The sequence below is a fragment of the Carlito syrichta genome, unplaced genomic scaffold (assembly GCF_000164805.1).
Source record: "Carlito syrichta isolate Samal-C Ts95f unplaced genomic scaffold, Tarsius_syrichta-2.0.1 Scaffold305696, whole genome shotgun sequence".
NCBI lineage: Eukaryota > Metazoa > Chordata > Mammalia > Primates > Tarsiidae > Carlito > Carlito syrichta.
In genome coordinates, this window is record NW_007249792.1 from 439,660 (window position 1) to 465,555 (window position 25,896).

At 34.6% G+C, this 25,896-nt stretch overlaps 1 protein-coding gene across 2 annotated transcripts in view; it reads right to left on the reverse strand.

Annotated features, from left to right (window-relative positions):
* Positions 1-25,890, reverse strand: part of SEMA3C (semaphorin 3C) — a 181,838-nt gene extending 155,948 nt beyond the window's left edge. Inside the window, exons 1-2 of one of the 2 annotated variants that reach the window (XM_008062412.2) lie at positions 25,535-25,890; positions 23,398-23,538 (exon numbers count right to left, since the gene is read on the reverse strand). In XM_008062412.2, the coding sequence (XP_008060603.1) occupies positions 23,398-23,500 (103 nt within the window). In that variant the 5' untranslated portion in view covers positions 23,501-23,538; positions 25,535-25,890. Of the gene's footprint in view, positions 1-23,397; positions 23,539-24,037; positions 24,088-25,534 lie in introns of those variants that run through there. The other variant, XM_008062413.2, reaches the window with a different exon arrangement.
* Positions 25,891-25,896: the final 6 nt, after the last annotated feature.

Below are 25,896 nucleotides of genomic sequence, written 5' to 3' on the forward strand. Positions count from 1 at the left end.
GTCAAAGTTGAAAGTATATAAAGTAAAATAAAAATAAGTTCAGAAAACTTAAAATCTTAAGGGGTACTTCGTAAAATAGGTTTTAGAAACCACTTCTAAACAACCAAATTTAAAGGCTCAAAAATGAAAGTTGCTTTTTACTTGAGGTTTGGCTGTGTTATGCTATTATATATACTTTCTATTTTTCAAATCTGTTGCTCTGAAAGCTGAAATACTGTGAGCTTTCCCAAACTAGCTTGACATGTGATAAACTACAAAGTTCATGGAGTTTCAGAAACACCAAAGAAGAACCAAGAACTCATGTCAGAGAAATAGCACTACAAAAAAGGTTTAGAATCTGGCAAGGTTTTAAAAATAAAACAGTGTCCTAGACCATATGATGTTACTAGCACATAATCAATCACTTTCTCCAAAGCCCAAAACAGCCAGATATCCTGTGCATCAAATGGGTGCATTATCTAGATACAATACCAATATTTTATGATCTTTGCAGTATTGTTAGGCCTTTTCCTTGGGAAGCATATGAACATGTAATCCGTATGTTACTTAAAGCCTCCTTCCACTAACAAGATGTAATGAATATCGGTTCAGAGCCCAATTCCAAGGCCTAGCACAGTTAAAGTTCTCCCAGGAATTCCAAGTATACCCTCCTTGTGCTGTTTTTTTCTGTTTCACCTCTTGATTCAGAGCAGTCTGCTTGCTCCTGCACCATATATGATAGGGCTTGAAGTCTCACCCTTTTACTGGTTTCCAAAGAAACTTCAGACACACTCAGCATTTTGTGGTACTTGACTAATTTACTGATGGTCCATGAGTGAAACAGGAGGAATCTCATCAGGCATCGAGCTTTCTGCCACTTTCACTCTACACCCTTGAGTCTAAACTCCTGAGTACACATCCCTCCTCACTGCCCAAAATCTGTTGCAGAGTGAGTCCAACTCCATTACCTCCTTCCTCTCCATAATTCTTCTGTTGGTTCCCTATTAGTAATAGCCTGGAGGACCAACTTGCCTTCTCTATCCCCCCTTAAAATCTGAGAAATAAACATTTTCCATCACAAAATTCTTCAAATGATTTGGAATACATGGAGGGATGGAAGCAAGAAATGGAAAAATAACCAAAAAATGGAAAAGCAAGGAGATATATATGTCATTTCTTTGCACACTTTTTTCTTGTTTTAAATGATAATATACATGAAAAAGGTCAATTGACTAAAAATTACATTCAACAATTTTTGAAGAAAAAATAGGAAATCATTTTTTGAGTCCTGGGATAAAATATTCTACTTTTTCTGCTGCATTTAATAGTTAAAATTAAAACTTAAGTTATAAACTGTAGACTAGTGATTTTACCCTCTTAACTAAAATGCATTCTCCAGATTAGATATCTCTATTTATATACTTCATTAAATAGATTATTTTTCATGCTAATTAGAACATATTACTATGACATTTACTTTTGAATGTAAAAAGCATTAGAAAATAGTATATAATTAAAATAAGAATGATCAGTCAGTAAAAAGTATTTCCCAATTCTCATATGAGATACCTGCAATATGCTGAGGATCCTAAACTTCTCAAAAGTCTGAAATAATAAATATCTTACAAAGTCATATACTATTTCATTTATGTATATATTAGTTGTATATTCTTGTCTTATGGGCATACGCACAATATTTAAAAGATAGTCATGATATTCTCTTTCCTTTGTACAATTCTATATATCTTATCCAAGACCTAACTATGATTAAGGTGTGTGTACACCATCTATAAAACGAAACAGAAATATGTTCTAGACACTGTAGAAAATGATACGCTAAAAAGATTTGAAACCAAAAGGATCAAAAAAGAAGGTAAATTGTCTCATACTTAATAAGACACTATAGACACACCAATACTTTTTCTAGTTGAAGAACTTAAGCCCCTAGGTTTTTTTTCCCCACAAAAAAGTTTCTTTAAAAACACATTGTCTAACAAGTCTTTTAAAAAGCATTTCTATACTCCCGCCAACAGTGTAGAAGTATTCCCTTTTCCCCACATTCTCTCCACTAGTACATCCTCTGTGGAAAACAGTTTGGTGATTCCATATGATCCCGCAATCCCCCTACTGAGAATATACCCAGAGGAACTCAACTCACTCTGTGAAAAAGATACCTGCACATGCATGTTTATTACAGCATTATTTACAATAGCATAAACATGGAACCAACCATGTTGCCCATCGAAAAAGGACTGGATAAAAAAATGTTGTACATATACATGATGGAATATTATGCAGCCATAAAGAAGGACAAAATTATGAGTTTTGCAGCAACTTGGATGAACTTAGAGTCTATAATACTGAGTGATCTATCACAGAAACAAAGAACTGAGTACGACATGTTCTCACTCATAAACAGACCTTGAACAATTATCATAACACTTTAAGAAAGGGATTGGCAGTAGTTGGAAACTGCAGGGGGTGGGGGGAGGTTGGGATTGGCAGTAGTGGGAAACTGCCAGGGGGGGCCATACCTCATCAACACGGGTACCTGCATAATGAACATTTGCATACCTAACCCTAAATTGCACCCCACATCTTCAATATAAAAAAAAATTTAAAAAGCACTTCTAAAGATTCAAACATAAGTATTTTGCTTTCCATATACTCACATTTCTAAATAAACTCCCACTCTGAGTAACTGACTTCCCTTTAAAAGTTTGGAATGTGGTTATATTTTGATTTTTTTCCTTCATTTTTCATTGCTGTAACAAGAGACTATGTTTCTTGCAATTTTATTCTAAAGGAATATAGGGTACTAATTATTCTCAGAGTATTTTCCTATTCTTCATTGAAAAATATGGGCCAGGCATTGTGGCTCAAACCTGTAATCCCAGCACTTTGGGAGGCCAAGGATTGCCTGAACCCATGGGTTGGACAACAACTTGGGAAACTAGGTGAGATCTCATCTCTACAGTTAATCCAAAAAAAAAAAAAAATTAGCCAGGCATGGTAGCACATGCCTACAGTTTCGGCTACTTGGAAGGCTGAGGCAGAAGGATCGCCTAAGCCCAGCAGGTTGACACTTGGGTGGCCGTGAGGGTGCCATTGCACTCCAGCCTGGGCAACAGAGTGAGACTCTGGCTCAAAAATAAAAAATAAAAATAAAGAAAAGAAAAATATAGAAGCTAGGGATTGCATTACATTGAATAGCCTGAAGTTGAGCTTCCACCTCGTAAAATCTCCCTGCCCTAAGCTCCTTCATTAGGAGATAATTAAAGAAGAAGATGGGGGAAATACGATGACCAGAGTTTCTATTTATCTTTAAATCGAAGGTCATCCCTTTTCATTAACTTATTTATATTGGTTTCCAGTTTTAGCCCTCCTTTGCTCCTAATGTTATACCTTGATTTTCAACCAACTGCCTTAGCAGGGCAAATCAGCCTTATCATTTAAACATTTAACTTCTCTAATTCCATTTTGTTCTAATCTCAACAGTTAACATTGTTCAAATCTATCACATAGTCTTAGATTCAAGATAGATCAAGATAGAAAATTAATGTCCACATCTATCAGATACACTCTACCTTCTTTCCTGGCCATATATCCTTAAACTGTACTTTCTCAGATTTTATATCCCTCATTTATTTTTTTTTCCTTATCTCTTAACCTTCAACATTAATTGCTAATAATGTCATCTGTTGTATAGCTATTTTCTTTGTCTCCCTAAGAGATGGTGAATTCATGAAAAACAAGGAATTAATAATTTACTGATGTTCTGTTCAATACAGAAGACAATGATTTAAACACAGTAGGTACTTAATTAGAATTTTAAAATTCTTTTAAGGGAAGTATCTTGAAAGGCTGTGCGGGGTCTTGTTGATATGTACAACTGTATATTTTGAGTTAGATGTCACTCTAGATTAATGCAGAATTTGAGGTTACATAAATAATTCAGGGACTACATTAAGGATATTTTCAAGGTATATAAATAATTCCTGGAAAACAAAAGAAAGACCAGCCTTTAAAACAGTTAACTTAGCTGCAACTCAGACATTATTAAACAGACAAGTATTTTTTAAAAAATTTAAACAAACCTTAAAGTGTTACAAGAATTTTAGTGCTATATCATGAATAAAAGGTAACTGAAAACATTTCTTTGATTTAAATATTATCACTATAACTCAAGTTTTAACTCTTGTCACACATGAATGCTGAGAAAACTAGTCCTATCTCCCAAGTATAAACAATCTATTTTTATCATTGTTTTAAAATAAATATGCAGCTTATCATACAACAATAAGTTAATTCTTTCCTTGTAGACAATACAGAATACTGCAGATTAATGCCTGATTACTAGGAGTTTAATTATGGCAGGTGCATAAAAGAATGTATTTATTAGAGTATACCTTTTTTGTATTCAAATGTAATGACTTCTATTAATAAAGAATAAAAAGAAAACTGAATTCAATTTGTAGATGTGCAATTTACAGATAAGCTCTTTGTGCCTCCCTAATAAATAGACTATAAATTGTTCTTTATGTGTTGCAAAATAATCTCACATTGTCATTGAGGGAGAATGCTTATTACAATTAAACTTTACATGATTTAGTTTTTCAGATTTTTTTCCACAATGATTATGGGAATTTTTTTAAATGTAGAGCTTATGGATGCATGTTACTACAAAGATAATTGTTTTTTAATCATCTATTACTCTAAAGAGGCTGTTTCCAAAGTATAGGGATTTGGATCCTCTCTGATAAATTAGCACTTGGGGTGTGGAAGCAGATGACTATAAATGCTTGCCTTTTTTTTTTCTCCTGTTTTTGAGTAATAACAGCAAACAGTGTGTATTTTAATAAATCAACAAATTTTTGTTTGCTTTGGTCCCCATACTCTCCCAATTCACAGATCCCAATTTACCTTTCATAACTATGTCTTGGTAATAATGCCAGATTGAAACTTACCTCTCTTATTATCCTTCATTATCCTTCACACTGCATTATCCTGATCCCTTCAGTGGTTAGGTAAAAATGAGAGTGATGATAGGGGAACCTCATGGATGGACAAGTAATAAGTGTATGTAACTTCTAGTTATACTGTCTAGTGGCCAAGATTTTTAATCTCAGTGGGCTTCCCTCAACTACAATATAAAATGGCCAGATTAGATGATGTCTAATTTATCTTTCAGCAAAAAAATTCTGATTCTAAAAATAGGATAGTGGTGCATGTTCTTTCTGGCCGCCAGGATGCTACTTAGCAATTCATCACACTTAGACTGTGAGAAATAAGACTGCAACATAAAACATGTCCCTATCATTAATGACATCCAATTATCATCACCTGATTCCTTTCCTGTTGCTTTGTTCCAATACACATATACATGTGCACACACAAAAACACACATACACACATACTCCATAATTCCATATTCTCTTTGAAAGTGTCATTTATTGTAGCTAAAACTGTTCCTAAACTAGTCGTTATAAATGGTACTTAATCTCCTCGTGGCTTAAAGTAACAAATCAAACAGTCTGTGTGTGCTAAGCGTGTGGTCATGAATAAAAGGAAATCTGAATTTAAAGGGCAAAAAGCAATGGAAAATGGAAGCCAGCCGACTACCTCTGTTTTTCCAGCTGTTTCACTGGTAAAAAAATTCTAATAAAACAGATAGTTTTTCTTTATAGCCTCATTAGTTTCCCCTATGTAAACTGACAATGCAGGGCAATGTTCACTGCATCCAGTGTTCAGACATAGCAATCTTTTAATTTGTAACATTTATTTCTTGACTCCAGGCTAAACAAAGTAAGTACTTTCATAAAGGTGTTAAAAATCTGCAGAAATTCTAATCCCTGATATATAAAACAAATTCAAGTCCTTGTATACACAGCAAACTATACATTAGCAAAGAAAGATTAGAAAATTGCAGAGATTATTAAGTCTAAACATTAAAAGGGTCTCAATAATATATGTAATCTATTAATTATCTAGGTAAAAACAATGATGGGTTTTATAAAGAAAGAATGCCTTTAAAAACCTCTTGTTAAACATCCAAACAGTTACACCATTCTCTAATATATCTCTATAATCTGGAAAAAAACAAGGTGATGATTCAATTTAGGACAAAAGGTATTCTATAGCAATTAATCAAGTTAATTGCTCCCATTTGAAATTCTAAAGCAAAAGTTATTCTACAGCAATTAATTAAGTTAATTGCTCCCATTTGAAAAGTTTTCTTCCACAACCCACCCTGAATATCTGACTGATCTTTAGGCATATGAATAAAATTGGTAGGTGCTCTTTAATTAATGCTTTTCATAATACTTTCTCAAATATTGTGAAATAAAGAGAAAGTACAGAAACAGCAGTCATGTGAATATAGGATTTATTTTTCATATCAACTGTTCTTAGTGATACCCCACACTACTCTTAGCATAATCAGTATATTATAACTCATATAATTTTTAAATTGCCTTAATATTCAATTTCCCCAAAATAGAATATCTTTTAAATTGTCCTACAATAAACATGGAGTTAATTTATTAATTTATAATAGTGATATTTATATAATCATTTATTTCAAATCAAAGAAATAGTAATAACTACTGTTGTCTGCCCTACTTCAAATAGAGGAATCCATCCTCATTTCACTATTCCTGTATGCTGTTATTTAGCTAGGTCTCAGTCATAAGTCTAATATCAAGAATAGGTATATGACAGGTCTCTTTTGGTAAAAGGATGTACACTAAATATATACTAAATATATAATAAACTATAATACATATACATATATGTATTATACATATGCATATATACATACATGATATAGTAGAAAAGAAAACAGAAAAGTTGTTTCAGCAGCCTCCTAAACCAGCCTTAATAGGTAACTGGAACCTCAGCTGGAATAAACCAGTAGCGCTAACGGTTGAATAGGATATCTTGTAATTCACCATCCAGCCTAGTTGTTCCTTCAGAAGTGGCTGTCATAGATTTGTCTGAGGGGCCCTACTCTGGTCCTTGCCATGCTGTGAACCAGCCAGTCTACATCTTAGCTTTGCTTCCTTCTGTGGCAACTTTTCCATATTCTGCTTCTTGAATCAAGGTTTCCTTTGAGAATCTGCTTTCTGTCTGTATATCTCAACTTTTCACCCTCTCCTGATGCTACAGTCTTGTGTTCCAACCTCCCAAGAAGTGAAACCTGATGGGAACATGTATGGCAGGGTAGCAGGGCTTGTGGGGCAAGGTTGTGGGAGGCGGACAGGCCCCCTAGGATATGGGGCTGTGGTACTGGCCAGCAGCTTGCAGCTTGAATGGCCTGACCTCACTGGTCCGCACTTTCGGAACATAAGTAATTCTACTCAATTAGTTTCCCTCTAATCTCCCTTTTAAAAATTATGAGAAGAAAAATGATCTAAAATGCACTAGAACTTGACAAAATTATTCATTTTAGTTTTCTGGATTATGAGGCAGTGTATGGAAATATTAAATTTGGGGATTTCCATCAAAGAAGAAAAAAGCCATCAAAACATCAACATTCTTTTCCTTTATCCCTTGTATTGTAAGCGGATTCCAGAGGGAAGGGATGTCTCTTGTTGAGGTTGGAAACTATAGGAGAGATGTAATAGTAAAGAACTGCTTAAGTAACTTTGATCAACAGAACTTCAAACACGCCTATAGGCCTGGGCCAATTCTGACCTCCCTTCATGAACATGAGTGAAGAAAAAATAAAAATGAGAGGAGATGTGCATGGGAGGGAACATAAGAAAGAGCGCTCAAAAGCCAGGCTCGGTGGTTCAGCCCGTAATCCCGCGCCTTTGGGAGGCTGAGGTGAGTGGATTGCCTGAGCCCGCAGGTTCGAGACCCTCCTGGGCAGCGAGACCTCATCTCTACAATAAAAAAAAAAAAAAAAAAATCAGCCGGGCGCGGTAGCCCATGCCTGTAATTCCGGCTACCGGAAGGCTGAGGCGGAAGGATCGCCGGAGCCCAGCAGGTCGAGGCTGCGGTGGCCGGGAGCGGCCACTGCACTCCAGTCTGGGCGACAGAGACTCCAACTCAAAAAAGAAAAAAGAAAAAAAAAGAGTGCTCGGATACAAAGAAGAGGGAATAGAAGAAAAGAGAATCAGGAAAATTGAGAAGGAAGATAACTAGCTGAGGAAAAAATGCTAAAAACTCAGTTTGAAAATTTAACTGATTGCTAGATTTGATACTGGTGTAAACAAAGAATGAAATAGAAATTCAAGTTATGAAGAAGGGTTCCTTTATAGTTTAAAAGATTAAAGCTACTGTTCTGCTTTGTTTAGTCATAAACTTTAAATTATTTATTAGCACAGTAACTTTATTAATTTATAGTATAGTCAGATAGCATAGAACAATGAATCCTAAATATGTTGGAATGAGCATATAATAAAATCATCTAAACTATTTATAAACTTGAAAAATATAGTTTTTTTCTTTGTAGTTACAGTTTAACATGACTTGCCAAAAGTTGTGCCAATTGTCATAAAAGGGAGAACTGAGATACTATTTATGTTGATGATTTTCATATTTTTTCTTAATAATATCCTATTTAAATAATTGAAAAATATAAATAAACCAAAGTGCTAAATTTGGAATAATTCTTATCAAAGATGAGTATCAGTGAATTCCACATATGAGAATAATGGAAACAAAATGAAAGTGTGTCACAACAATTATTATATAGATGAAGAATTATTGCATATCTCAGAATATACATGTACCAAACAGTGTTTCATCTGTTAATGTTTAACAAAATACAGGAAGAATCAAATCACACCAGTCCTGCTGCTCATGGGACATGGGAATTGGGCTTCCATAATCACATTGTATTGAGCACAATGAAATGTACATAGGGTTTCTCTTTCCTTAAATATATCTGTGTAAAGCTAGAATAGATTTGCACAGAAATGACTCAATAAAACATATTATTAACTTTCTAGATGCAAAATTATAAGCCCACATTATTGCATCAGTAGCCATAGCCTGCCCACAATTTTTCTGAGATGGAAAAAAAAAACAAAAAACTAGAAGTGCTGATAAGAATAATGGCTTGATGAATTCTACCCCAAAGTCTGTCAACATAATCTAAATGCATTGATAAGTGATTTCTGGCTTTGTGCAAACCTCAACACATGTACCTATAAGTAGAAATATATTAAAAAGAAATGCTATTGTTGAGACTCTTCACTAAATATGTATTTTATTTTTTCAACTTATTTTTCATCACAAATAATTTTATAAACACTGGCAAAAGTAACTATTATTTTGTTTAATTTTGACATCATAAGCACATGTATATTTTTAGAAATACATGATATATACCTTGTTTTATGATTTTAACTTGCTTTTTCTTTGTAACTATATTTTCCTTGAAAGAAATAGTTATATATATTTTTTTCCTTCTCTTCCCCAATACCACCATGGAAACAGCATTAAAGAATTTTTGCATATAAGTTAATTGTTTATCTGTCATTGCGCTCCCTCTAGACTCTGAGTAGAAAACTATGCTGGTGGGGTCAGGCAAGTAACACAAATAAATAAAACTAGGCAAGAAAGAAACAGCTTTACTTCTCAGTCTTGCTAGATCCTCTGACTTTTCAAGAAAAATAAGAAATAGAGATTGTCAACTGAATTTTCTGATACTTAAATGTTAGCAGCGTATTCATTTTTAAATATTATGTAAGCCAAGAACACCCTTTTCTAAGCCAGTGACCAACAAATTTTCCACTTCTTGATCAATATCTTTTAGTATATCTAGGCAATATAGTTCTTAAGGGAGTACATCCTAGTCATCGTTTAATTTTCTCACTTTATACAAAGTCATAATGCCTAACATTTAGTACATTTTTTACTGTGTCACATTTTACTAAATGTTTTCCATACATTATCTAACTAATATTCATGATGATATTATCAGGTAGCAACTAATGTTAAGTAAATAAAGTTTATGGAAATTAGGCAATAGTTAAGAGTTGCATGGCTCACAAGTAGTGAAGCAAGATTTCAAACTCAGGCAATCTGTTCCTAGTCTGACCTAGGCTCTTTACATTTGCTTTAGTTAACAGAGGTTTTGTAAAACAGAGTCACTCCATTTTTGGTTTAAACAAGGCAAAGATAATGATTGGAAGGGCCCATTCACTACTATCAAGCACAATGAACAAACTCACTCTATATAACAAGTGAATATATAAAATATAATCCTTTTATGATTAGTTTATTGTACAACATTATAAATACTCCAACACCTTTTTTTCTCTTTACTGGAAAAATAACAAAGAGAAAAGAATGAAGTATGGAAAATGTGCAATTTGTGTTCTAGCGATTTGTGCCCTAAATAGAAGATGCTGGATATATTGCCTGAGTGGCTTAAAAATAAATTGGGAAATATTACACTGTAACACCTCATTTTGTACATTGCACTAAACAGTTCTGGCATAATTGGGTGGGGGAAATGAGTCATAGTTTTTACTGTGCTGTAGAGGGTGGTACAAGGAGTTACTGCACCTAATTTTGGTGGATGAACTCCAGAAGTAAATTAGAAACATGAAAATTATAACAAGGTCAAGCAACTTTTCCAGTTGTCAAGGTAAAATCCACGATAATTTGTGTTTTATCAACAACACTCCAAAACAAATAGATAAGTGAAATATTCTGTGAAAAATGAAAACTATCCTTGACTACATAATCCTACAATTTACTAATACAGCTACTTTAGTATAGGGTGCAAGTAATTTCTATTTGACAAAACCAATTTTTCTTTGTCCCATCCAGGGAAACAGTTACACAATTTACATTTTGATGCACAGGAACTTGTAGTCTGATAGCCTCCAAAGACAGATATTGATATTTTACTCTGGATATAGTTTCAGCATTTCTTGTCAGTTACTTCACTTTGTGTACTTTGCAAGACTTCCATCAAATGCTGAATAAAATGAGCCCTCTAAATGTAATCATTTCTTTAAATGGCAAGGTATATCTCTTTCCATTTAAGATCAGTTAATAAAGCTATAGGTAGAAGTTTGGAAACAATGGTATCTTCATTCTCTGTTATTATGATCCTAAAAATATTCAGTGTTCTAGAATATCATCTGCTGTTTCATTTATAAAATAGTTGTCTGATTTTCTTCTCCCAACTAAACTGCATCTAGTGAGCAAAATATGTTTTTCTGATAGTATATTGTACCTTATAAGGTGTTAGAATTATACCTTCCACAAAAAGGTTTTCTTAATTTTTTATAATACAGTAAAATATATTATATTAGTGCATCGAAACAAAGACCTTTATAAGGTCTTTTTAAAAAAGCCACGTAAAGTTTTAATTCATGTTGTTTTAATTAGAACAAGTATAGATGATATACTTTATAGTTAACACTGACAATTCAAAGGCTTTAAGTACTAAATTTTTGTTGTTTGTTATTCACCTGTTCATAAGACTGCTTAATTTATTTCTATCTCATAACTCTTTACACAGTTTTTTCCTACAATTTTTAAATTGTAACTATGTAGCTATATTTTACATGCTAACAAAAGCATCAAACTCTGTACATATTAAAACAGTTATTCTCTCACATAACTACAGAAAAATTATTTTCCTAAAAAGTACAAATAGTAAATTGGTTATAAACAATTATACATAACACATAAACAACTATTAATGTTCACGGTCCAAACCAATTTTTCCACTACCCATATATTCAGGGCTAACATTGTTGATTCATTTAAAATCAAAAAAGTAATCATAACATCACAATATCACACCAAAATATATATATATAAGAGTGGGAGAGGAGAGGGAGAGAGAGAAAGAAGAGAGGGAGAGAGAGGGGAGGGGGAGGGAGAGGAGAGGCCCCCACCCCTACTACCACTGCAGACAGACAGTTTAGGATTTTAAATGCTCTGGGTATTTGGAGTTTATCTAGCAATAAAACATCAACCTGTTTGTCAACTGATCAGTCAGGCAGTCATGACTCTGAGTAGTTACAGACACTGTTGGGTATTTGGAAGTAAAAAAAAAAAAAAAATTTAAAAACATAAACAAAAAACTCAGCAAAAGTGCTTTGCCCCGGGGACTTGGTTAAATGCAATAAGTTGGTCCTTGGCATTCTAACTTAATTCTCTCTCTCCATTCAGTTTATAACCATAATAAAACTGTAATTCCTGCTAGCAAAATGATTAATGCCTACAACAGGTTTAAAGCTCATATTCTAAACTAGTTTAAGATAATTTTTATACCAAAAAAGTCCTTTTCTGTGAGGTGTCTGTGCCTTTCATATGACACAAATCAGGGTTTGCCTGGAGTAAGTAATTCACATCACATCATTGGTTTATCCTGCTTACTAGAACAGGTGGCCCACAGGACAGGATTCAGGCCTTACTTCTCTTTGTGTCTAGACATCTAGCACACAGTATTGCACAAGGTAGGCTCTCTAAAATATTCGTAGATTTAATGCAATTCTTTGGGTCTTTTTAAAATTTAACAATAGAACCTCTCTGTAAGAAGAGTGGATAAGTAGAGAGTAAAGAATAAGAGACAGATGGACATAACATTCTTTATAAAAGGGCCTAAAAGCTTTTTCTCATATCGATCCACAATTTGCCAACAATCAATTCTAACCAGATTTTCCAGTTTACACTGTAAGGTGAACAAAATTTGTACTGTTTGAACTTCCTACAGATACAGATCTTGAAAACTGTCTATGCTATTAATGGACCTCAGCAAATTTAACTTTAACTATTAAAAATCTAATATCTTTTTACCCAGAAGCAATATTAGAAAAGGTTTAAAAAATCTGCCTTAATATCAAATATTTACTGTAAAATTTGGAAATCAAAGATAGATATTGCAGAAGTAATTTTATGTATGTACTCATGGCACAGAATTTCATTTTCAAAGCACAAATAATTGACACACCTTAAGGCCACCATTAACAACATTCCCACTATACATTCCATCAGCACCTGGGCCGAGACTTTTAGCATTTCATGAACAATTCCAGGCTAATCTTGATAATCTTTTTCTCATGTTAATAAAAAAAAAAAAGAAAAGGAAGGGGGCAGAGGAAAAAGACAAATACAAGGCAATCATGGTAAATTTTATGTTTTAAATTTTGAATGTAATATCTGAAATATCTATAAGTAATTACATGTATACCAAAGTGTCAAATACATATCAGAAAAGTAGAAGGTAAATGTGAGCAGAAGTAAAACAGTGTAAATCATTTTAACATATTCTATCAAAACAGGCTGTCAAAAACAAACACATTAGAGACATGGATATTACGGATATAATGAGAAAGGAGGCAATCATTTTCTTTCACCTAAAATCAGATTACTTTTGCTATCCTTTTGCAAAGTGATATGTGCTGCTTTTTAAAACAAAATAAAGCTTGCATAATATTCTTTTTCTTCTATAATAGAAAGTTGCTTACACCACTGTTGTCAATGAATAACCAAAGCACATAATAACAGCATAAAGAACTCTTTGCTTATCCTACTTTAGATATCTCAATAAAAAAATATAGCTGCATAGATCATATGTATTATCAGGTCCCTCTGAAGAACATTTGCATAATTAGATTTTTACACAAAGGTTTTAAAAGTCCAATCATATCAGCAGGTTTTGACTACTAATGGAAAATGGAATTGATGCAATTACGTTGAACAGTGGCAGGAAGCATGGCTTTTAAAAGAATCAGCTTAAAGAAAAAAAACAACAATCCCAGTTGCATGTGCATTAAAGCTGTCAAAACTCTAAGCTAAAGATCCGCTCTCTGTGCCAGCTAAACCCCTGCCCGACTCCGGAAAGTAACTTTCTGAAGACATGCCAAGCCCTCTGCTTGAAAATAACATCTTAATTGGTTTCTTCTAATAAAATTCAAAATGCTCTTTTGGTGATGATAATACCCTCATTGTTTTGTTCCTGCTTAATGTTCTGATCTCCTGGAATGTTCTGAGTATTACTGTTCAGGGAAAAAAAGGGGGGGAAAAGCCCATAAGCCTGAATTTATGGAGCGCAAATCTGGCTGAATGGACCAACAAAGTTGGAAGCTTTTGATGCCAAAAAGATTGCTTCTATGAAGGATGGTTCTATTTAATGCCAGATTCCTATATAAGGGCAATGAGATCCCAATCTTTTTCCACTGACTGCATCATTACCATATAATGACATTTAGGTGTGAATATAGAACTAGATTGTTTAGAGAATGCTGAGGGCTCTCATTGGTAGCTGGCACAAATTAATTTATTTAATAATTCCTTTCAAATCAAGGGATACTTTAAGTCACGAGGTTTTGCTTTTACTTGAGTTATGACAACTACTGTTTGTCTAAGAGGTTATAAAAGTTATCAAAAGAGTTCTCAAATATTCACCACAGTGTATCACAACTTCTACATGCCTAGTCATCATCTTAAGTCTCTTTATTACAAGTTTTTCAATTAGGGTTACTGAATGGTTTGTATACATATAGACTTTATGTGGCGAAATTCAATGTCATATAATATTCATACAAGCCAATTGTATAACCACTTTGCTACTATTTACTCATTCCACTAAACAAGAGGCTCCTATGTAAAGAATCAAATTGGAATTGTGTTTTTACATATAATAGTCTCTAGCATTTATAATAAACTGTGGCCACATATACTATTTTTACCTCATCCAATTCTAAGCAAGGTCAAGAATACTAGGGTGCTCAACTCCGCTTACCCTCAGTGGCTAATTTTGCTACTGCTACCTTAAAATCTTCAGATCCGTTGTATTCATTATCACATTTCCATAATGAATGAACTGTCAGGTTGGTGTACTTCACACAGTTTGTACAAAGTTATGTGTATTTGCAATTGAGAAAAGGTCTTTTCTAATTTAATTTCTGTGAAATGATAATTTTGGAAAACAAGCACATAATTAAAGATTATATTTCATATGCTATAATTGGGACTCTGCTCACTCGTTGGCAATTGACGCTAACTAGAGTAACACTAGCAACTTGGGTTGCATGATTTAACTAGCTGAAAAAGAAGCAGGCATAGAGAATATATTTAGGTATTTCTCTTATTGGTGTCTTTATACATTATGCACTCCATGCCCTTTATGTTCCTGTTATCTGTGCTAAAGATGAATTACCTCCTTTTTGAAGGTTTTATTCAACAAGTCATTTTGTGCTCCATATCACTAGCCATCTGCAAAATGAGAGGGAGACAGGGCTTAAATACACATCATCAGGGTTTTTGTACTGGTCCTCAGTCCACTCGCACTAAGCTGTTGCTACAAAACTATGACGATAATGTTTTCAAGTACTGAAGTGTTTGCCAAATTAATAATCCAATTATTGTGTAATTACAAATCTGTGGCTATTCTTAAATGTAAGCTAAGAAAACATACATAATGCATTGAAAATGATACCAGGAATACAACAGTATGTTTTCTGACTTAAAGTTTTTGTTATCTGCATTTATAAGAGAATACACACTTAAGAAAGACTAAAATGCTATTAAAATATAATGGATTTTTATTCATAGACTATGTGTATGTGTGCATAGCATTTATTTTTACTAAATATATATCTCCTCTTCATAATTCATTATATCATTAAAAAGTAAAAATCCATACTAAGGAAATGCAGTGTCATGAAAGTATTTAGCAGCTGCTTCTTTAGTGCTGTTAATTCAACATAGATTCAACGTTTCCTTTTTGCTAGATCAGCAGTCTGACCCTCTCCTTAGAGGAACGGAAATCATTGTCTGTAAAATTACATTGCTTTAATTCCCTTGGCCTATCAATTCCATATAGACTAGAGACTTGACATTAGCTATTACATTAGCTAGAAGATTGAATGTAAGACTAATCTTGTATTCAAAGTCTAGTACCTGGTCATTTTTGTAAGAAAATAGTTTTAGTATGGCAATTATTTAGAAATTAATTAAACAGAATATTTCATACTTTTATTTTTATTTATTTAATTAATTAATTGATTTTTTTTTTTTTTTTTGAGTTGGACTTTCACTCTGTTGCCCAGGCCAAAGGGCAGTGGCACACTCACAGCTATCACAGCATCGACCTGCTGGACTCTGGCAATCCTTCTGCCTCAGCCTTCCAAGTAGCCAGAATTACAGATGCACAATACCATGCCCAGCTAATTTTTTATTTATTGTATATTGTAGAGACGAAGTCTCACCAAGTTGCCCAGGCTGGTCTTGAATCCATGGGCTCAAGCAATCCTCTCACCTTGGCCTCCCAAAGTACTGGGATTACAGGCTGAGTTACTGAGCCCAGTCCATACTTTTATTATCAAGAGTCTTAAATGCTAGTAGGTATTTAAGTCAAATAAGACAAGAATATTTAGCACTGTCACTGCCATCACTTTAAACACAAATGTAGCTGATTTTAATGGTTTCTTTCTTTTTCCTTCTAAGGCAATACATAACTGAGCAGAATAGAATATTCTAGGAACTGACTAAAGAGAATATGGAATCCTGATGTACAGAGCACATCAATGAACTCTTTAGTACAAGAGCAGTAACTTATAAAAGGCAAGACAAGGCCATTGCCTTGCTAGACTCTGGTGTGGCCATGTGCTCTTTGAGCTATGGCTGTTGCCTTGCTTTCTGGCTTTGGGTCCCTCCTCCACCTTGGGGAGGTGAATGTTCTCTCTCCCTTCTCTTTCTCCCTCTAACTGACTTGTAAATAAACTATATTTTTTAGTCTTAAAAAAAAAGGCAAGATAAGTATATTAATTTATATGAATTAGGATAAATGAAACTATAAAATGTTCATATTTATATATTGCCTCAATTTTTGCAAAGGGAATTTAGAGGTTTGACATTAAGCATAAATTCTGATATATGGTTCTCCTCAAATTATTGCTAAAATTAGTCATTAATTATAAATGAAAGGTATGCTAAAGCTACAATGTTGTGCATACTTTGGGGAAGAAATAGCACGAAGCAAGTTTGTTAATATTCATATTAATGGCCAGGCATTTCTGCAGATTTTGTAATATGTATTTGCAGAGTGTCTCTGATTCTGTTACAAATACTGCTCATAATTAATTTTCCTTTTCTTATACCATTTTGTCTTCTAGTCGTGTCACTGCCATGACTGTAGAACATTAACCAAGATATTTAGGCTCTCCTGGCCTCCCTGCTCACTGACTTCATAGGCATTCTGTAACAGATGAGATAATACGGAAATTCTTTGAAAAGTAAAAAGCACTCTGCAGAAATGACGTATTACTATTGCGTGCTCGAAGGCAGCTTAGTCCAACTGGATAAAGAGGGAATGCTGAAATAATTGTTTCTGAAAAGCATGCTTCTTGGAAATATAGAACGTACTTCCATCTTCTCAGCTCAGCACATTGCTTCATGGCTTGTGCTACCCGAAAATAGCACATGGCTCAGCATTTAGCTCTGCCTTTTATATGTCCTCCTTGCTAACTCATATTCTGAGCTAGAATATGTCCCTTGCTTTTAAATGTGTTTTCTTTGACAACAGAGGTCCTCGGTAATACATAAATGGAAATGCAGAAGGCAAAGGTATGCTGGAATTTGCCCAAAGCTTACAGCTCTATTTCTCAATGCTATTTTTTCTTTTCTTTTTTTAAAACAGTAATGGAACTACAACCAAAATGGTATATACCTTGTTATAGAAAAGATGCTTATGAAATGGAAAAATTGAGTGTCTCAGTGGTGTATATTTTTAATGCTGCAATGAAATACATTTTTAAAAATCTTGAATCACTTTTTGTTTTCTTTAGGAGAAAGTGTAGAATATATAGACCTTATGGCAATCAACCCAATATGCATGCATGCATGGTGAAATGAGGAAAGTTAACAATAATTAATTTTTTCTCTAGTAATTCTTCATCTGAGTTCAGACTTCCTCCCAAAGCCACATAAGGAGATCTCACCTACAGCAACAAAATAAACATATTCTAGAAGGATAATTCCCCTCCTCACCTTGACGAATCATAAATTGAAGGGGCAACATGGGATGGTGTGGAGAATGAATTTTGCTTTCAGGAAGGCTTGATGTTCTGAAAATGGAACTCTACCATGATCTCTTTAACATGATAAAATAAGTTTACAGGATGCCTTCTGAGAAAACTTTTTTTTCTTTAATTGTGATTTTTGTGGATCTTAAAACTAATTCTAGTGACATCTGCAGAAATGGCTCTGGGTCTGGAGTCTGACTGCTTGTCTTTTGATCTTGCCTCTTTCCATGCTTGTGACCGCCGATAAGTTAATTTCTCTGCACCTCCATTTTATGAGGATGAAAATATCACTTAATTTACAGTACCATTAAAGAATAAGATGAGATAACATGAAGTACTTAGAATACTGCCTGTGACAAAGGCAATATTAATCTTAGTGATTATTATTATGAATATAAAAAATTACTAAAAATATCTTAGAAACAAGACAAAACAGTAGCACACATAAGGAAAGAATGGTAAAATGCATAACTCTGGTCCTAGATATATTTTTCTAAATCAAAATTGCAAATCAATGCTATTAACATAGTTTTATTAATATATGTGAGCAGTATATCAATATATATGATCAACATGTGAGCAAATTTAAAATAAGCTATCCAGCATCACTTGTACTATCTAGCATCACATGCACCACTGAACCATAAACAGTTCAATTTAATTAAACATATGTTTAGATATATATGTGGTAAATTTATGAAATATAACATTTTTTTCATGGAACTGCTTCAGTAGGATGACTAAATAAACATAATACTTAAGCTCACCCTTCTAATTTCTGAACACAAAAGCATTCCTTTGTTCTCAATTGCAGGAAACTTGTACCTTTGAAATACCATAACACCAGTTTTTTTGGCAACAGAATCAAGCTTATTAGGCTCTGAGAAAACTCACCTATGCAAATAATTACTTTTTTGTAATAACAGGAAAATATAGGCTGCCACATTTTTCTAAAAACTGAGATCCACACAGCAAATCAATGTAAAACATTTCTGTCCTAATAGTTTTCAAGAGACATTCTTCACAATACTTGAAATAAAATGTCTCTCCTCCAACTCAAGCCTACTGAAGAGATTTTGTTTTATTTTAGTCTAGAGAGTGCTTTATCAATGCATGTCAAAGGGGAAAATTGACATATAGGGCTACATTTCTTGGCAATTCTTTTCATCGTCTACTGCAATTGTATTTTATACCAGTTTTTAACTTGATGCTTTATATCACATATTTAGTATTCCTCTAGACTTGATGTTTTAATAACATCCAGCTCACACTTGAAGACATTAATCCCTTACTGAGTTCAATAAAACTCTCACAAGGGGGAGATCTTCTTATTCACACAGCACCCTTTGTTGAGTTTGAGTTAAAACATGCATATGTCCTTCAAGATATTTCAATGGTATTTAACTGAAACCACCATAAGGACACCTAAAGAACTACAGCAACAGAAACCTGAGAACTAGATATTTTAGAAGATTCAATACAACCAGAGTGAGCATTTTCCAAGATTAATGCAGAAATCAAGAACAATTGGGCTATATGTTTATCTCTTGGGCAACCACAAGACAAATGATTTCAACAAATGTGCCTTGTAATGTTAATGCTACCAGAGTTCATAACGAGACAATTTATTGTTTTAACTTTGTTGTTCAATAACAATTCATCAGCTTTGGGGTTTAGCTCACCAGTTCACAGGAGTTCTTTTATTTGTTTTTTAATTAACTAAGTTTATCGTCAAATGCAGCAGATTTAAAAGATAAAAGATGTTTTGTAAAATTCCACTGTCTTTTGCTTAAATACTATAAATGATGTGGAGACTTTGGCGGTTTTGTTACTGAAAATTCAGCAAAGAAAAGGAAAAAAGAATCACAAAGTAAATAAATAGAAGAGCTGATAATCCTATGCATGTCTAGTGCCTACTCACAATATACTTATTTCCCAATTCAAAACTCATACTCAGTTGCTTTTGTGCTTTTGAACCACTGTTATGCATATGCAAATATAAATGTAAAATTCAACCTTAGGCTGGAAGATTGGCCAATATTTGCTAAGGAATAACTTGAACAAAAAGAATTTGCATGAACTTTATATTTATTTGTGAAGTTATATGGCACAAAATGAGAGTTATAAGAATTATAAAATATAATACCTACTGGAAGTCACAGTTATCTTAACATGGAAAATTTAGGCAGCACGAATGTAACTAATTAATAACATCTGAAGTACATTCTCCCCTAGGACTGATGACCATCTGGTTGACCTTGCAGTAGATCAATAGGAAAGACAAATCTGTAAATCACTGTTTTCCAAATGTTATCACTCCATCATTTCACCAAAAGAAGGATGGAATGTGGATAGGAGAAGAGACCTCTTGTTTCATACAGCTTTAAATTGACTGTAATGCTTACTTGGAACTAAAGTGACAGGAGACTGAGTGGTTTCTTCTAAAGTTCCACCCAGAAAGAGACAAAGGAACAAGCTATACTGAGGGAGATGATTCTAATACGAAAGAGCCAGTAGGCAAAGTGATTACAAGAGAAAATAAAGATAAAATAAAGAAATAAAATAAAGAAAGAAGGCCAGTTGTGGTAGCTCAAGCCTGTAATCCCAGCAATTCGGCAGGGCAAGTCAAGAGGATTGCCTGAGCCCAGGGATTTGAGACCAGTCTGGGCAACTTGGTGAAACCTTGTCTCCAATAAATCAAAAAATTAGCTGGGCGTGGAGGCACGCACCTGTAGTTCCAGCTACTTGGAAGGATGAGGTGGAAGGATTGCCTAAGCTCAGCAGGTTGAGGCTGTGGTGGTCGGGAGCATGCCACTGCACTTCAGCCTGGGCGACAGAGTGAGACTCAGAATCAAAAATAAATAAATAAATATTCTTCCAATCCTTGATTTTAATTGAGAAACACTGATATAAATTTTGAAATATGAACTAAATGAAAGCATATATCCATACGTATTTAAATAAATATACATATTTATAAATATTAACCCTGTACAAAGCTCTATACTTTGGTGTCAATAGTAAACTATTTTAGAGGAAACTTAATAACCTACTCCATGTGATGCTCAGATAAGCCATCATTTGAATAATGAGAAACTTTAAATTACATGAAATTTGGAACAGACATCTTAAGCAGATACACTGTGAAATTCCTTAAGAAAATTATGTTGAATTAATGGTTAAAATCTGTACATTTTTACAACTGTTTTTGTCCAAGAAACTTTTTCTATGATATCTTTTCTAATATATAGTTCATTTTAGGGGTTTTTTAAACAAGCAATTTAGAAATTGTGGGATTTTGCTAGATTTTTTTTCTCTATGGATATATCTCTCTAAAAGAGCATTCAAAATAAGTGGTATCTCTCCCGAGAGTACTAGTAATGATCTTGAGAAGGACAAAATATCAGGTATAGAACTTTCAGCCCAAAGTTTCTTTTGCCATGTCATATTCTACATCAGTTATAAATTAAGGCAAGTCTTAGTGTGCCAGAATCTATTTTGAAAGCAATTATAATATCAGGCATGTGGTATTTTAAAATCTCATGATAACTTCTAGTCACTGTAGAGTACAGCAGTCACTGCCCTACATAGTATTGAAGTTTGGTTCTGAGAGATTGTATTATGTAATTTCCTTCTGTGAAACATAAATTGACAATGTCTTTTCAAATACAGACTTAATTAATTATCTCTGTTCACATACTTTTTGTTTATATTTACATAAAAAGTTTGAATTTGTTTTGATGTAATAGAAGGAAGAATGGGTTTAGATATCAATTCATTAAGCCATGCCATCTCTCTATATGCTAGAGAAGTATATAAAAAAGAAGGGAAACTGTACTTCTTCTGAATACTTTTTCATTTTTCATTTGCTACTTCATAGCTCTTGGACAGGCATGGTGGGTCACACCTATAATCCCAGCACTTTGGGAGGCTGAGGTGGGAGGATTGTTTGAGTCCAGGAGTTCAAGACCAGCCTGGGAAACAGCGAAATTTCATCTCTACAAAAATTAAAAAAAGAAGTCAGGCATGGAGGTACACACCTGTAGTCTCAGCTACTCAGGAGGCTAAGGTGGGAGGATCACTTGAGGCCAGGATCAGTTGAGGCTGTGGTGAGCCACAAGTGTGCCACTGCATTCCAACCTGGGCAACAGAGTGAGACTTCAACTCAAAAAAGAAGATATCTCATAGTTCTCAACTTGGGAGAAAAATTGTGAGCAGACTACAAGATGTTTCAGTAATTAAGGGAAGTAAAAAGGATACTTCAAAGGATCTGTTTTTCCCATTCTTCACAACTTAACAGCATAGCTATGGGTTTTAAGAGGAATGTCTGGCTTGAAGGCTAAGGAAACTATTAGAAGCTCACACACTCTAAGTTCCAAATATGGTTCCTTCAGTGCTTATTATGACCTTGGAAAAAGCACTTAGTGACTTAAAAAGAAAGAGATAAAAAAAGATAGCCACTTGACTTATAAGTGTCAGTCATTCCACTATTTGAGATTTGAGGTAACAGGGAGTTTCAGAGACGCCTTGCAGAGGAAAGACTGAGAATATATTGCAAATGGAAATGACAATATTTGCAATGACACTGAGGTTTAGGCAGACAGAGTTGCATAAACTCTGTAATATAGTAAAAAACTATCTATGACCTTGATTGACAGACTGGTGTTCCTCATCCATTTCTTACTCCATCTGTTCAATTAGTATGAGTTATTTAACTAACTAAAATAATCCATCTATAAGCCATTTGAACTATATACATTAAAGCTCATGCACACCATTCCCTCAGAAGACCCTGCACCTTTTGCATATGTGTAAATATGAAATCACACCCATTTCTCTAAGCTTCTAAGGAAAATATTTGTATACAACAACCAAAAACATATTTCCAATTACCCTTTTCAATTCATTAGAAAACTATGACAAACTCAGAAAATCTTTGTGTAAATAGAATAAGCACCATTAGAACAACACGAAGTAACCAGTTTTGAGGTTAATGCCAAACATTAACTGGGAGTTTTTAAGTAGTTAAACCTTATAGCTCTTTCTGCCGTTAAAGATGTGAACAAAGGGGATATTTCTCAACATAACAGGTGAATAGTAAGATCACTGATGTGAGGCCTTTGAGCTCTTGACTATCTCTTTCCCTATGCACACACATGCAAACATAGAAGAATTCTTTTCTGAAAAGACAGCATATACTTCAACCACTTTCATGAATATTACCTCAAATGCAACAGGTGTTTTTGTCTATTAACCAATAATTCAAAATTACCTCTGAAAGTCTAGTAATGTTTTCAAAAATAAATATTCAGTAACATTTTACTCTCTTTAGCTTATTAATTTTTGAATCTGTATAAGGAAGAAAAAATACTTCAAATAATGTGTTTCCCAGAGTGTTTATCAACTCTCTTACCATCAAATGTTAAATAAACTCTTGCTTGGGGCTGGGAAGATCCTTTTACACAGATTGAACAAATAAATGCTCCAACCAACACACAAACTGCCCGGAATGCCATTTCTTCAGATTTGCAAGTTAATATCCAAGGGAAAATACCTTTAAAAGAGAGATAATAAGTTTGTTATATCTCATTTCACATTTTAAGAGTGCAAAACACAGCAATCTAGACAAAACACCCTATTCACAAAAGACACATCTGAACTTTTACAGAAATGCAAACAGTAGGAGGTGCTATGACTTTGCTTCTCAGATGTGAAAAATTTGAATTGGATTAATTTGTGTCTGGAAGTCTTTGCAACCAGAGAGACTTTCATCTTTCAGTAAAATCATGCTACTATCAAAACAGAATAAAGCAGTGACAAAAAACTTATTGATTCCCAAAGGAAAACCTAATATTTTAACTGATCATCTCTCTAGACGTCCCATTACATTAAAATGACTTGAGAATTGTGTTAATAGACTATTATCAGATGAAAACTCTTCCCCCCATAAATATAACAGTAGTAGAGAAATTCCACATGACCATTCACATGTACCCACTCCCATACTCATTAGCTCTTTTAGAGTAAATGTCTTAGAAATGGTGTTTGTATACATAAATCTATGTATGCTCAGTCCTTGATCACTAAAGTCGCTGAAATCAGTTATCTTCCAATTTATCCAGATGACCAAGCAGCTGCTAAATGGTGCGGATGAGGTAACCATGGACTCGTGCCAAAATCAAACCAATGAACTAGTAGTGAGCAATCCAGGAAGCCAAGTATCCACCAATGCATATTTTAAATAAATCTACCAGAAAGTGGGCTGTCAAAATTCCAAAAGATAAATCAAAGAGACAAGTATTACTGCTTGAAACTGTAGCTATAAAATTGATACATGCTATTAACTAATGCCTGAATCCCAAAGAAGATCAGGAAATGTGTTAGGAAAAACCCACAGGAGCTCTAGTGGCTGCAATATGCAAAATAAACTCAAGACCATTAAAGAAATCGGATCATTTTGCGTCTACCGTAATTATGCGATAAAATGACCTGACATTTTAATGTAGAAATTTATTTTTACAGGTTACAACAGTGCTGATCTTCAACATATGATGTGGTCAATATCACTAATTTCATCACTAATTTTATTCACTTATTTGAAAGTGTCAGTAACAACTGAAAATGACTGCCTCATTAATACAGAAGAAAAAGAACAATTAATCTGAAAATGCAATTTTAAACAAAGTTCCTATACTATGAGAATTAGAAATGAATTTGTATGCTTCTTTTACCACACAGATGGAGGAAACCCTAGAGATGTTTGTGTTGGTAATTTTCAAAAGAAACAGTTTCTTCCTGCTTCCACAACCTCTTCACCCTGTCATCCCTAAATTAACTTAGAAGAAACTTGATTTAATGGGTGACTTCCCTTAGTAATTTGCCCCTTGGTTTTGTTGACTTTATAGTTACAGCAAAAAAAAAAAAAAAAAAAAAAAAAAAGCTATTGATATGCCTAAGCTTTGTATGCTTATTGAGCGGGTTGATACTATTTACACTTAAAAAAAAATATTTCTATTACCAGTATCACATCATATATGCCTCTCTCAAAGGAATACATGGTATCAATTTCAAAGAATAATACTGGGATGAGATAACAGGTGAAATGAAGGAGTCTACCAGGCAATGTGATTTCCATCCTACCTAGCGACGAGAGGTGGGTGTCTTAAATCCGCTCCCTCCACCACCCCCAGCCCCCAAGTCCTATCTTACAACTTCTTCCTTTAACTAAGACACAGAGGCCCCTCTTCGCGTTTTCACTTCTACGGATTGCAAACTAATACAATGTAAGAAAAGAATTCGTTTGCGTCCGCACGAGCAATTCTGACTTAGAAGGCACTGTACTACCCAACTTTAAACTCTCCGCAGGTGTCACAGCCTAAAGAAACAACTCAAGCCGGGCACTCCGCGAGGGAAACGCTTGCCTGACAAACCGCGTGCGCTCCTAAGAAAACGTCCAGGCGTGAGCACACCGAGGTATGAAAAGTCAATACACAGGCCAAAAGTTGGATGGGGCTCAACGTGTCATGCTGAAAATGAGGAATTCCGCTTACCGAGGCTGGAAGAAGTCAGCACGGGCGAGTCACAGGTCTGCCTCCCGGTTGGATCCGCGCGCGTCTCTGGTCCTCTTCCCAGAAGACCTTAATTTCTAGCGCGTCCCACCGGGGAGAGTCTCCGAGACCTCCGAGTTTCTTTGTAAAGGAATCCCCCCGCTGCCGGCCGCGGCACCCGGCGCCCTTCTCCGCGTCGCTCACTCAGGCACCTCGGAGTGAATGGAGAGCGGCCCGGCGCAGGGGCCGTGCGCTCTGGTGTCCGGTTACAGCGACGCGGCGCGCGGCTCGCCTCGCCCGCCCGGCCCCGCCGCTGCATCCCCGCCGGCCGCGAGGCCCCACCCCGAGCGCGCCCGCGAGCCTGG